This window comes from Trematosphaeria pertusa (genome assembly GCF_010094035.1).
Source record: "Trematosphaeria pertusa strain CBS 122368 unplaced genomic scaffold BU26scaffold_11, whole genome shotgun sequence".
Taxonomy (NCBI): domain Eukaryota; kingdom Fungi; phylum Ascomycota; class Dothideomycetes; order Pleosporales; family Trematosphaeriaceae; genus Trematosphaeria; species Trematosphaeria pertusa.
In genome coordinates, this window is record NW_022987222.1 from 586388 (window position 1) to 600099 (window position 13712).

Here is a 13712-nt window from a genome sequence, read left to right on the forward strand (position 1 = left end):
GATTGACGGTCTGCAAAAGCAAAGAGGTGGGGACTTAAAATGTATTTGCCTTTGAGTTGTGGCTCAAGAATACTCAACATGTCCAAAACGGAAGAGGCGTATCCGGCTGGCCGGCCCCCTAATTTATTCTCGGGGACTACAGACTTCACGCATGTATGGGGCCGTGAGCGCCTGCATATGCAATGGCGCGTAAGGTAGGGGCACGGGTTAAAGGACTATCAGCCAATCTAATTTCACGTCTTCAGAGGTTACACTGGGCGCTTACAAGATCACGATATAGAACAAGGGTGTATTGAAACTAGACTTCTCTGAAGATCTACATATCCAGGACTCCTTCCGCTCCAACCGATGCCTGCTTAACCTCGTGTCGAATGATTCGTGCCGCTGCCTCGTCTCGTACATTGATCGAAACCTTGAACGGCTTTGGCTTGGTTGCAAGGCCATCTGCAAATGTGCAGAGATTAGTGGTCTGATAGACTGAGGCGGCGCAAAGTACTCACAGATCTTCTCAAACATGTCTAAAGCGCAATTCGGGCGGCTTTTGATGTCAAACGCCCACAAGATACGCGAAATAGCGATGAAAAGCGAAGCCTCGCCCATATTTATGCCTTGGCAGACACGGCGGCCGAACCCGTAATGGAAATGGTCCCTCTTCTTCCAATCTGGATTCACTGCGCATGCATAGGCGTCAAGCTCATCGTCTATAAACCGAAGGGGGTTAAAGGCATCGGGATTATCGTAGCGCTCTGGATCCCTGTTCAGCGTCACCAGATTAGGGAAAAGGATTGTTCCTTTCGGAACCATCCTGGCTTTGTACTCGAAAGCCTCCGTGGCCGCGTGCGGAATACCTGACACATGTTAGCAGCTATATCATCTAGATTATGGCAGACTTAATGGACCGATGCAACCAATCGGCGCCCAACGGTGTACCTCTTTGATCAAGGCACGCACATATGGGAGAGTTTGCTCATCCTCCCATGTTGGAAGTCTTTCCCTTCCGACCACGGCGTCAAGTTCTGCCACATCGGGTAAGTAGGTAAAAGAGCACCGGATCACTGGAGAAATTACCTCGTTGAGCTGTAGCAACAACGTCAGGGTGAAGTGCCATAACCTTAAAAAGAGTCTGCAGAACGGAACCAGTAGTATCAGATCCGGCGCCAATGATCATTGCCAGAATACCCCGGACCATGCCGTCATCGATGTTCTCAGCTTCTTGCCACTTCTGGAATCAGCTAAAGGCGGTACTAAGCATCTGCACGGGAGTCTACCTTAAGAAGGCTGGTGCCGTAGCAGTCCGGAGCAAGTCCTGAGTTATGTAGTCCCTTCAACCGGTCGATGAATGATTGATGGACCTTGAGCTCAGTCTGAATGAGCCTATTAGCCAGTATGTCCCAAGGTTGGAGCCATCTTGGCAAGCGTAGCAGAATGGGAAATGTGTCAGGCAAGATCAGGGTGCCTGGTTGAAAATCTATCAGACTGGTAAGTTGCATGCCTTCGGTGAAGATGGATAGCTTACATTTCAAAAGGATGTCCCAGATTCGAAACAGGCCTGCGACCACTTCATTGTGAACGCTTTTCAGACGCACGCCATAGGTAGATGTAAAGATTATGCTTAGTGCATATCTCTCGGCCGACTCGTAAAAGGAAGAGGAGTCGTGGAGAAGTTCGTCGAGGAACAGAACTGACTCTGACTCAAGTACACTCCTCGACCTCTGTGACTTTTCTGAGTTGAGCAGTCTATGATAGACCTTGCGCAGCTTCATCAAATCGGGCCCCGTAGGAGTAAGGACTAATCTTCCCCTGCCTACCTTGAGCCGCAGGTTAGTAGCGGGCCGCGAAGCAGTTAATGCTCCTCGCTAGAAACGTTAGCCACTTTCCAATCTTCCGGGGTTGGAGTCATACCTTATGCAAGATATCATGTGCGGCCTCCGCGGAGTTGATAACAATGGCTGGCCAAAGACCGATCCAAAGCATGCAAATGTCTCCATACTTGCGTCCCAGCTCTCCAAGGACTCGTTCCGTGTCAGTGTGTAGTCGATATATCGTCCATATGTTCCCGACCAAGGGCCAAGGGGTAGGTCCATCAGCATATTTAGAGTCGCGCTTGTACTGCCAAACCCGATATAAGGTCCACAGCAAGCCGCTGACAAAGAGTATCGCGAAATGGATTTGGTACTGCATACTGACGCAAGAGGCTGTTTGAGCAGACTTCGCACGATAGTCGCTTCTGAGTGTCGAAATGGCGTGAATGAGAACGTTGCCTCAAACTGATGCCAGTATAACGCCCGCTTCTTATAGCCACAGACGCTACCTGTGTCCTCGTCCTCCATTCACGGTGTCCGGCGATTGAGTACAATCACGCGGTCGTGAACCAAGGGGTGATGAGATGGGTGGGGGGGCCATATGCGTGTTCTACTTTCTGGTAGGCATGAGACTGAATTCGGACAGCCTTGGGATAGTGATGATATGAGATGATCCAGCCAAACAAAACAGAGATACTAGAGATGCAGCAGACACCAGGCATGATGGGGCAATGCACTTTGTGTTACGGTAAGCTGGACCCGAGCACTGCAGCACCTGCATGCATAACCTCAAACATCGAAGATAAACCAAGCGTCAAATTATGCAGAACCCGGCGTTGCTCAATATACGTCTACATCCAATGTCATTGAGCTCAGCGGCACAGCATCGGTGCTGGCATGGTCCACATTTCGCCTAATCGTGTCTTCGAAAACAGGTCCCCGACACTGAATGGAGAGCATGTAGGGTTTTGGCTTGTTAACAAGCCCGGCTGGTAATGTAATTAGCATGTAGTAATTAAAATTATGAAAGATTCGTTACCTATCTTTGCATTCATATCAAGCGAAGGCGCATGAGGATCCAGCTCGATTTCAAACCCCCATAACACCCGGGAGACAGTGATGAACAAATTTGACTCTGCCATACGAATGCCTTGGCAAAGTCTCCGTCCAAATCCGTAATGGAAATGATCTCTTTTCGTAAAATCGGGATTTACCGCCGCGGTAGCTGCGTCTTGGTCATCTGCAATGAAGCGCTCTGGTGTAAACTTTTCAGGCTCATCATATCGCATGCGACTGCGGCTAAGGGCAGGGAGATTAGGAAACACGACAGTCCCCGCCGGTATGAGTCGGCCATTATAGATGTCGTCTTTAGTGGCGGTATGTGGCACTCCAAGACCGCCAATTGGGGCCCATCGGTGAACCTCCTTAATGATGGCGCGCAGGTACGGTAAGGAAGGCTCATCCGTCCAGCCTGGCAATCGAGCCGGCCCTACAACTCGGTCGATTTCTTTGAGAGCTTAGCATCTCTATTTCATCCATAGTTTAGAATTTGAAATTTAGCTTACCCTTCTGAGCTTTAGCTACAACTTCTGGATGCAATGCCATTACTTTAAAGAAGGTCTGGAGATACGAAGATGTTGTGTCGGACCCTGCTCCGATCAGCATGGCAAGAATGTCGCAAGCCCTTTCGTCGTCAAATCGCTCTTGTTCTTGAATCTAGATGATATCAGGTTATGCAAATAGGGAAGGAGCACTACTCTACCTTGAGGAGTACGGAACCGAAACAATCGGCGACACCTTCAGTTTCTATTCGCCGTTTCAGCGCGCAAAAAAGAGACCCGTAGATCCTTAGCTCGCGTGCCCGTAACTGGGACGAAGTCCTCCTCCAGGGTTGTAGAAATTTCGGCAGGTATTCGAGCCAAGGTACAAAATCGATCAGTAGCGATCCTGGTTGGAAATCTATCATATGGTCAACGCTAACTTTTTAGTGTAAGGAAGAGAGGACCCGCATATCAGCATAGAATCCCATATAGAGTACAGCTCCTTCACAACCGGATGGTGGATTTGGTCCAGCCGTACTCCGTAACAAGCACTGAGAATTACACTAGTCGCGAAGCTTTGCGTGGACCTCATGAACTGCTCTGGCTGATCGAGGAGTGTCTTAAGCAGGACCTGGGACTCGAAATCCTGATACTTTTGCTGCCTCAGTGAATAGTGAGGACTGAGTAGTTGATGGTATATCCTCCTGAGAAACTGGAAAGATTCTCCAGCAGGAGTAATGACAAGTCTCCAGGGCCAGGCCTCCATGCGGAACTTTTGAAGTGGCCGCGATGAATAAATTGAGCCCCTCTATTTCCGCCTTTAGCTTAGCTGTTAGGAGAAGACTAATTCTCTTACTCGATCTAAGAGGTCCTTTACGGTTTGGGGAGAATTGACGATTGCGATCGGTTTCGTACCGAGCCAAAACATCCCCAAATCTCCATCTCTTGCTGCGATTCGGAGTAGCTCCGCGTCCCCTCCTCTGGCAATTTTCGAAAGTGAAATGATGTTTCCCAGGAACGGTAGCGGTCGAGGGCCGTTTGGGTAGAGTGCTGATCTTGTCCAAGTATGATGGATATACTTCGAAATTTGGAGTATCGCTCGCTTGACACAGCAGAGGTCGGCTTTCGTTCTCGATGACGTCATTTTCTGGACTCTAACCAAAATAAGAACCCCACCAATCCAAACGGAAGACAGCAACAACAAAATCACGATGAGTAGAGTGTATCGCATACTGGACGTCTTTAGATGGCTGAGCGCGGTCGTGCTGCGACCTGGCATCCCGCGGGTAGTAGATCTTTTGACTCATACCATACTCTTTTCCAGACTTACGTGTCCAACATTCTTTAGAACCGGGAAGAGCAAAATGACAGTACGTAACATTCTTCTGCTGAGCCTCATGCTACTCTAGACCCCAAGGCAATCGTTCCACCTCGATATTACCGGTAACTGCAACTGCATCAGTTGCAACCCCGAAACACTTCTCAGGGCTGCCTCTTTTCTCCATGCACCATCAATATAGGAATATTGATTAAAACGTTGGTCTCTCAATCATTGCGAGTTCCTACATGCTTGGGTTCCGGGCAAGCGGGGGCACGGCGGCCCCAATTCCTCGCCTTCATCGGCAAAAGCTTCTGTAGTCATCTTCCTGTTCCATGCCATCCTTTGCTGTTTCCATTTGACGCGTCAAGTATATCAATGCCGTGGGACTGGAACGAGTATGAATTCATTAAACTTCGGCGACCGAAGGCAGATGTGCCACAAGGCTTAGTTGTAAGGGTGGCGATAGCACGCCACGCATGTACAGGGTTTGTTTCCGGTGAGGGTCTTTCGATCTACCGGGAAGGTGCATGGCGCGTGGCTAGAGGAAGCGCCTTTGCGGGTTCGTGGAAGGGATTTCCTGAGGACTCGTGGGGGCTATGCAAGGCTGAGGCATCAACCTCAACACTGCCAAAATAGCCACCCGGACCGACAACTTCGATGCGATCCAGGAGGTCCACTGCACTATTGCATTGATTAATTAGCCTGTGTTGGTCTCTCGGCCGTATCGCAGGTTTGTGGAAAAAATAGACCCCATGCTCCTCAAGGCGGGAGCACGACGGCTTAGAGGGAAAACACCTTTTCGGCGCAAGTATCCATCGAGTGGAACATGAATTTTGCGAAAGGGTGTCTTGGTGCGAGAACCAATCTGGGCAGCGCGCTATTGTTCTGATACATGACCAAGACAGTTGGAAGTCAAGACAAGAGTGCTGCGGGCATGAATCCTGAGCAAAAGTTGTATGCTTCGTAACTTTCTGGAAAGCTAGTGATTGAATCAATACCGTGTGCCGCTCTCTCATGGCGTATTTGCATCAGCCTCGCGAAGAAGATACGCGAATGTCCTCGCCATCCCGCCCCTCATGCATCCCCCTCCATTCAGCTGTAGCTTAGGCTTCTACTTCCTTCGCTCTTACTGCCCTGTTCTTCTTTGCTAGCGGGACCACTATGGAAAGTATCCAAATCCGGTGCCGAATCGACGGAAGACTCCTGCCTCGTTCTACCCACGCCTCTGATGAAGGACAAAACCGTACTCAACTTCGGCCCGCCCGTCCGTGGTTGATCAAGGTACGCCGTTCCTGATATGTGCGTACCGTCCGATATATCCGAGCCATTGTGCATTTGGCGAAGTTGTCGAATGCGGCCTTTGAACGTATTTGCTGGAATTTCCTGGAGTTGAAAATTACGGCCGTCGATGTGATGAACTTGTTGCTGATCAAGCGCTCTTTGCGCTTCCATTTCCTTCTGTTTGTTTCGTTCCACGAAAACTGCACGGTATGCAGCAATGGAAGCCATGGAGATTGCGACGCATGCCTCGATATATATGAGGAGGTACTGCATCGTGAGATCTCCCCATCCACGGTGACGGCTTAGGACAGCCCGAATGAGCGAAGTTACTACCATAACTGCAGAAAGGCATAGGAAAGAGGCGATGGCAAGTTTCTGGGTGAGGCGAATGCGAACATGACGTAGGATGTAGACGGGAATCGCCACGACTATGCCTATGTCAATGACTGAGCAGGTCGAGAAGGTTCGCATGAGAACTTACTCATTATATCTGTGATCGCATCGGTGCTGAAGGCCAGCCAATTGCCGGCGATTGTTTTCTTGTAAGGAGTCTCAGGCGTGCAGTGCAGAACTGATCTAGGTCAGCAGGAAGTTTATCAGTGAGTCAATGGAGCAGATAAACTTACTGAGGTCCTGCCCCGTGTACGGGCATTCAATGAATGGGAGCGCGATCATAAGCGCCCACACTGCTATCGTCAAAGAAAGAGTAGCCCAGTACCAGGCCACGATAGCCCTTGAAACGTCCTTTATGAGTACTTTGAAGGATACGAGGAAACAAAGCTTGACAGGAAATATTGCCGACCACATTAATGCCATGAGCGAATAATTGATGGCCTGTGCATTCATGATAGCTTTGAGATCCGAAGCGGTCGGGATTACGCTCCTATCATACTTGAGTATGTTGAGCACGTAAATGAGCCAGCTGAATTTGTAGAAGACACCGGTGGCTGCTCCGAGGGACGCGAGGCCAAAGAGAAGAAGGTAATCATCGGCGAAGAGGCGTCGTCGAATCATGAGTCGAACTGCTATCCTGCCAACCGCTGCGAGAATGGCAAGGGCGCAGAAGAATCCGGCGACCGTCTGTACGATACATCAGCAAGTGCACCACATCATATGGATATCCAAGCATTGAGCAGAGCTTTTCGGTAGTGCGAAAGGAAGTAACTCACTCGTGAGACAGGCAAGCTCACTCGCCCGGCATGCTCGATCTTGTAGATAGTAGCATCATCGTAGGAATCCATGACTGCTGGTGTGAATCAAAGAGAGCTGAAATTTGGAAAGACGTTGAATGCCTAGGGTGGCTAAAGGTCCCGCAGTTGCCGTCGAACGATATATCCTTTTCCAGAGGGGTGCGCTGCTCCACTCTGCTTTCGAAGGCCATCCCGTACGCACGCGCTAGGGTCTGCATATGCATCAGGATGAACCCCGAGTTACACATGGCCCTGTATTCCAGGCTAATATGACGACCGTTGCGCTGGGATGCTTGCCCTGCAAGGCTGACATGCGGTCCGAAGGTGATCTGGTTGGGTCGCACAGCAGGTACGTACGTTATTAGACTTCTTGATTCATCCTGCCGCTTGAGGTGCATTCACATCCATCCCACCCTGGCCTCGGAGTAAACACCTCCGTTGAACTTTGACCAGTGGAGTGGTTCGCCTGCGTGTTGAGCGTGAGGCAGAAGTGTTCTCATTTCGTTCCACAAAAGCCCAACGATCCTAATCCCTACCAATCAATGTTTAGAAATCTAACGTAAGACGGCCCGGTGGGAGCAAATGTGATGCACACGTTCGGGATAGCATTATGCTCCGTAGTGCTTCTAATCCTCCGACCTCCAAAACCACGACCCCACACTCTCAGGCCATGCTGTTAGGCTCCCCTGAGTTCTATAGATGGAAATCCCACGTGGTATTCGCGGGTCAATCATATCTGATGCCTACCAGATACCAAGAGACCGCCAAAAGCGAGAATGCGATATATAGTCCCCAGGACAAATATCATGCTACAAGTGGCTCATTAGCTCCACTCGGTTAGCGGAGTCCGATTCTCACCTGAGATCCAATCCATATCTTCTAAGCACAAAGCCAGTAGCTTTTGCAGCGGCTTCAATATCATACAGGTAGCTAACTCTCTGAAAAGTCCGGTCAATGTATGCTTCACTAGCCCATGTCTGTGGATGTCAGTGAGATCAGAGCATCAATGAAGAAGGGGATTTCGACCGGAGCCTCGGACTCTAGGACTTACACCTGGACACATCCTCCAAAACCATTCCAGATGCCATTGCTGTACAGTACGTAGGGAAGGACCATAACCACCAAGTACGCTGATAACCAAGCACACGATCACAGCTACTAATGGTCCGTCTTGCCTGCTAACAGCTACAGAGACACATGAAGCAAGGCCATAAATTGCTGATGCGGGTAAGACATCTACCGTTAATCCAAGGTAATAGGAATACGTACCATAGAAGTACAGCAGATTTGCTCCATAGCTTTCCCAAAAAGTCATTGTGGGAGTAGCTAGTATGGTGTAAAACGACGTGAAGTGGAGCGCCGAGATGCATATCCTGGGGAACGTGGAAAGGACCTTGCCAACATAATAAGCTGACCGGCTATGCCCGGAGCTGGACTCTTTCCAGTATACCAGCTCTGTGATCTTGCGGTCAGCCGAGTCAAGCAATTGAGTGACCTACTTACTCTCATCACCAAATATTCTGACTCCCGGCGGCGAAGCTGTGAGACCGATTGCCATACAAACCATTAAGGCAATCATGCCAACAGTGTTGTTGTTGACAGAGCTTGACAGTCGCTCAAATGGGGGCAAATATATTCCTTGAAAATGGAGACCTTGAAAGGAATACAAGGAAAGACCAATGATGAGGCCAGCTATCCCGCCAACACTGATTTCAAGATAGAAGCTTGATACCCTTCTCTGTTGTTGCTTCAGAGAGCGGATAAAGCAAAGCCATAGCTGGTGGAGCCACGGCGCTCCTCGATGGGAGGCGAGCGTCAATAGGTCTTTGAGGTTACTCTCATCTTGGATAGTACGATCCCTGGTTTCGATGTTTCCTTCATGTCGTTTTTCAATTTTAGCGCTTTGCGGAACGGTCGCTTCCTTCGAGTAAGCCTTTCCGGTGGATATAACGTCGATTATCAAGTCAGCCGGGTTGGATACGTTGGAGAAGCTGTGCCCAAGAGACTCAAAATGTGAACGAAGGTCTGCCCTTGGGCCTTGGTAGATCTGTCGGCCTTTCTCCAACAGAATTATATCGTCTAGGCAGTTGAAAATTTCCCTCCTCGGTTGATGAATGATGAGGGTTATCGTGACCCCCATGCGCGACAGTTGCCGCAGCAGTCGTACAATGGAAAGTGCCGATGCGGCGTCCAGACCCGATGTAGGCTCATCCAAGAATAGCGCCATTGGTGCAGCTGCTAGTTCTATGCCGATACTCAGGCGTTTCCGTTCTCCTCCAGAGAGACAACGATTGGATGGATCTCCAATGATGTTATGCTGCACGTGCTGGAGGTGCAAGCAACGGAGAAGGAGATCGACATGTCGCTCGCACTCCAAATCTGTCCATGATCGGGGCAGACGGATCAGCGCCGAATGCATCATGGTCTCGCGAACTGTGAGTTCAGGAAGCAATAAATCTTCTTGTGGAACATAACCGATGAGTTTCTTGTATCTACCGGGTGTTAGACGCCGCATTTTATAATCCAGAGCCCCTGTAACTCACTCGGATATCTTCGTCGACCGTCCATTGATGTACGTGATGCCAGTCTTCGATTGCTTTCTTCCAATGAGGAGGTCGACGAAAGTAGCTATAGAATGGGTTAGTAGATAAAGGCAATCAGAGGGGAGCTTCATACATTTTCCTGCCCCAGAAGCTCCCATGACTGCGCAAAGGCATCCCTTGCGTATGTCTCCCGTAATAGAGGAGACAATTTCGACTCCAGTACCGGGTATTTTAAAGCTGAGATCCGAAAATGCAAATGATAGACCGATATCACCACCACTAATACATCGAGCGACGGAAAACACGTAATCTCGAATACCTGAAGCAACAATGTCATGGTTTTCGTCGGCGGCCTCATTCTCACCGCTCGAGAAGCGGGACTCTTCACGACCGTGCAGGGGCTGCGATGCCTCCACATCACGGTAACGACAAGCGGCTACTCGCTTTTGCAGTGTCCATGATAGCCACCATGAGCAAAGACCCATTAAGAGATCGATGACCACAACGATAATGAAGCCAATCAGCGCGAATTCTCGAATGGATCCTGGGGGACAGACAGAAGTAGCGCCACACCGAACAGGGTCTATGGTACCTAGCGGACAAAAGTGCTTCGCAGGGCACTCCATTAGTGAATTGCCGCCCTCAGGGCAATAACTACCAGGTGGGCAAATGGTAGGCTCGAAGATGCCCTGAGGTTCAGAGCAAACATTCTGCTGTATCTGCAAACGAATGCTTTGGCAAGAACTCGTGGGCGGGCAGTATTCCGGGGGGTGTGCTGCCGAGTTGTTGGGGCCTGACGGTGTGAGCTGGATTGACCGATCTTGACCATATCTCCTTGGGGAACCTTTCCACTCTGGAAAAAGCAAAGACGGTAGGAGAAGGAGCAAACGTACAGTAGAAGCCATGGTTGCACACATTCCCCTCCGATAGACGGACCGGCAGCGCATTAGACAGGCATGTGGAACCTGAGGTCTCGCTTGTCATGATTGGCGAGCTGGGCAGTATGCCAGAGCAAATGGTGTAGACGTTATTTCTGCATCGTAGAGTGTCATCTTGGGGACGAGCTGGGGAGCATGTTGGCTTATCAGTTGATGGTCAGCCCAGAGTTCGTCCTCCAACGCTCGACACGCCCGGGAGCTAGATTGCAGCAGTTTGAGCGTGGAGATACAATCGCTTGTGTGACAAGGGAAGATGGCCATCCAATGCCAACATGCATCGGTGTCCTACCCATGGTGTGGTAGGGGTCGATATTGGGTGGGAGCAAAAGGTTGGACCGCAAGTGGGCATTAATTTGCCGACCCCGCTTTAGCTCGGGCGCTTCCCGTTTCGGCCATAGCGACCCCCAACCTTAGGAGGCTTTATCCTCCCTGTCCACCTCGTCCTCCACCTTGCAGCCTGCATGCTGCACGCGTTTCAAACACCTGTCTGAATCATATTCTAGTCACCAGCAATGCGCAGCGACATGTCCGCTTCCCCATGCCAATATTCCAAAGTCTGCCTTGCGCAAGAAACCACCCGCCGATGCCCTTGCCGCAGCCAGGGAGGGGCTGTCCAATACGGTTCGGCTCTTACCATGTTCGAACGACAGTAATCGCACACGCAACACCGAGACACGAACAGATGAATGTTTGAGAGACGCATGAGTCGGCCCCGGCTTTGAATGAGGCAGGAATTTGCCCGTAGACTACGGCGAGGAGCTCCGTTAAGCGCATGCGTTCATGCCACCCCCCTATCGAGCTCACTGCCGACTTACAAGCGACCTAGCTTTGACTCCCCTCACAATCCCCAAAGACTTTCGTCATGGCCACAACCCCAAGTTTGTGTGATATGTTCTTGCAGCGTTTCGCAAGAACCCTCTTGCTTTCTACTGCTTTGCTAGGAGCGTGCGCGGCTCTCTACTTTGCAAAACACCTTCTCAGATGCGTACTTTCTCGCCGCCGTCAATGGCAGGAAGAGCATCTGAGAGCACCCCCGACTATGTCTTCCGCGATTCCCTTCATATCCAATACGTTATCATTCGTCTTCAACCCGAGACATTTCATGCTTCAAGCTGGGTATGTCATATCGTCTTTCTCGTGGCGCTGACATACACGAGCTCACTAACTCTTGCAATGCAGGGAGCATCTGGGCAGCTATCTCCCAGTCTGCGTACCGCTCCTTCTAGGCGACATATACGTCATTCGAGGCACTGAAAACATCGCCAGCCTGTGGAAAGAATCCGCACATTCTACCTCGACTGAGCTCCATGGATTCTTCTTTGGTTTGATATTCAAAATGCCTAAGAAAGCAACCCCCTTGTACGCGAAAGACAACTCAGGATTCAGCGCCAAACCACATCCAGATAGCCACGTAAAGCCGAACAACCGCATCGACTACATCACGCACCAAGTGCTCAAAGAATTCTTACGGGGTCCCGCGTCTGTCGAGCTCGCACCCCGATTTGCGGCCCGCATGGACACCCAACTCTCTGCGATGACAATTGGAGACTCGTGGGTGGAATATACGGACCTGCTGGAATTCTTTGAACTCGAGATGCTTCGGGCAAACCTCGAAGTGACGTACGGATCTACGCTTCTCCAAATCCACCCGAACTTTTGCAGAGACTTTTGGTATTTTAGCCATCATTTATATGGCTTCTATAGCCCAATTGCGAAATGGACGTCCCCCGGCGCACATGCTGCTCGTGATCGACTTCTGGGCGCCCTCAAGCACTGGCAGCGACTCATGCTCCAAGCTCAGGAAGCCGAGGGATACGACCAGCTCTCCCATTCGGACGCATATTGGGGGCCGAAAGAAGTTCAAAAGTGGCATGCTAGATTCCTGCAAATGGACGGATTCGATGAAGACGCAGTGGCCTCTCTTTACCTGGGAATAATCTGGGTGTAAGTAAAGCCTGCCCCTCCAGAGTCCCCTATGGGTCGGTCACTAACCATAGTCATGTTCAAAGCTCGAATTACAACTTCATCATCACGGCGTTTTGGATGAGCCTCGAGGTGTACCGCAGCAGCAACCTTCTCGCCGCAATTCGGGCGCCGCTCTCTGAAGTTTCAGCTCAACTTCTGGTGCAGGACTCCTCGCAACTTCCTCTCCTCCAGTCTGTGTATGCAGAGACCTTGAGACTGCGCACCGAGGCTTATATCACGCGCCGATTTCCTCACAGCTCTGTCGTATTAGGCGATAAATGGCTTATTCCGCGGGACAAGGTCTGCCTCGCGTCAACCCATCCAGCGCATCAAGACGAGACAATTTGGAACACCCGGGATGGGAAGCACCCGCTGGATACATTCTGGGCTGAGCGATTCCTCCTCGACCCAAAAGACGCCCAGAGTGGGCCTCTCAATCCAACGTACAGAGCACTGAACCATTCGTCCAAAGCGCTGGAAGCGACCGCGAAAGCGAATGGGAGCAGAGATGATACCGACAAGACACCCATCTTCACGCTTGATGGACTGTCATCCTCGTGGATCCCTTTTGGCGGCGGCCCGCGCGCCTGTCCCGGTCGACACATAGCCAAGCAACAGATTCTGTCGACATTTGCCTCCTTCGTGCAGAAATTTGATATCGAGCTAACGGCGAACAAGGAGGCATGGAGAATGGACGAGCGAAGCTATGGCCCCGGAGTGCAGCTTCCGGCTGGCAAGGTTTCCTTCCGAATCAGGAGAAGGGCGATCTAATTTCGACGTGTGACAATGGAGCAATATGCGAATGTGGGTCTATAGTCTTCAAATGACTCTGTGTGACCCGAGTCCATGAGTTCGAGACATGCAGTGAATGTCCCGCTTGCTACCGGCGTGCCGGCGTCCACGGTTCATTGGACGCCGTCTTGTCGGTACCTGCCAAGGCCCAACATCCTGCAGTACCTATGCGGTGCGGCGCAGCTGTGCCGACAATGTTACACGGAAGGCCATAAGGCAATGACGCCCCCACCCCACCTGTTTCCTCCGGACCCGCGTTTGCGACTGCACCGTGCAGAAGCTCATTCAGGGTCCTGGCGATTCCCCAACTCCAACACTCAACGCAGCTAACGCACCTCG

The 13712-nt window shown here is 50.8% G+C and overlaps 5 protein-coding genes across 5 annotated transcripts; 1 reads left to right on the forward strand and 4 right to left on the reverse strand.

Annotated features, from left to right (window-relative positions):
• Positions 1–289: 289 nt before the first annotated feature.
• BU26DRAFT_521514 (cytochrome P450) lies at positions 290–2247 on the reverse strand. Its single transcript, XM_033829552.1, has 7 exons — positions 1903–2247; positions 1517–1856; positions 1269–1468; positions 1069–1219; positions 900–1016; positions 501–848; positions 290–444 (listed from the first exon to the last, which is right to left on the reverse strand). The coding sequence occupies exons 1-7, from the start codon at positions 2179–2181 to the stop codon at positions 317–319; spliced, it is 1563 nt and encodes a 520-aa protein (XP_033680997.1). The 5' UTR covers positions 2182–2247; the 3' UTR covers positions 290–316.
• Positions 2248–2535: 288 nt separating this feature from the next.
• On the reverse strand, positions 2536–4623 carry BU26DRAFT_488787 (cytochrome P450; the record flags this gene model as incomplete). Its single annotated transcript, XM_033825990.1, has 6 exons — positions 2536–2791; positions 2842–3309; positions 3368–3518; positions 3565–3761; positions 3812–4151; positions 4200–4623. Coding segments are annotated over 6 exons (1729 nt in total), but the record flags the coding sequence as incomplete, so codon positions are not given.
• A 908-nt stretch (positions 4624–5531) lies between these two features.
• BU26DRAFT_461451 (uncharacterized protein) lies at positions 5532–7240 on the reverse strand. The gene is made up of 4 exons (XM_033825065.1): positions 7115–7240; positions 6572–7025; positions 6427–6516; positions 5532–6373 (listed from the first exon to the last, which is right to left on the reverse strand). Exons 1-4 carry the CDS (start codon positions 7184–7186, stop codon positions 5757–5759), a joined length of 1233 nt encoding a protein of 410 aa, XP_033680999.1. The 5' UTR covers positions 7187–7240; the 3' UTR covers positions 5532–5756.
• Positions 7241–7519: 279 nt separating this feature from the next.
• Positions 7520–10933, reverse strand: BU26DRAFT_488795 (uncharacterized protein). Its single transcript, XM_033825991.1, has 8 exons — positions 10572–10933; positions 9812–10471; positions 9679–9763; positions 8639–9627; positions 8405–8590; positions 8187–8353; positions 7994–8112; positions 7520–7944 (listed from the first exon to the last, which is right to left on the reverse strand). The coding sequence occupies exons 1-8, from the start codon at positions 10660–10662 to the stop codon at positions 7866–7868; spliced, it is 2376 nt and encodes a 791-aa protein (XP_033681000.1). The 5' UTR covers positions 10663–10933; the 3' UTR covers positions 7520–7865.
• A 152-nt stretch (positions 10934–11085) lies between these two features.
• Positions 11086–13393, forward strand: BU26DRAFT_488797 (cytochrome P450). The gene is made up of 3 exons (XM_033825992.1): positions 11086–11732; positions 11796–12560; positions 12626–13393. The coding sequence occupies exons 1-3, from the start codon at positions 11479–11481 to the stop codon at positions 13350–13352; spliced, it is 1746 nt and encodes a 581-aa protein (XP_033681001.1). The 5' UTR covers positions 11086–11478; the 3' UTR covers positions 13353–13393.
• Positions 13394–13712: the final 319 nt, after the last annotated feature.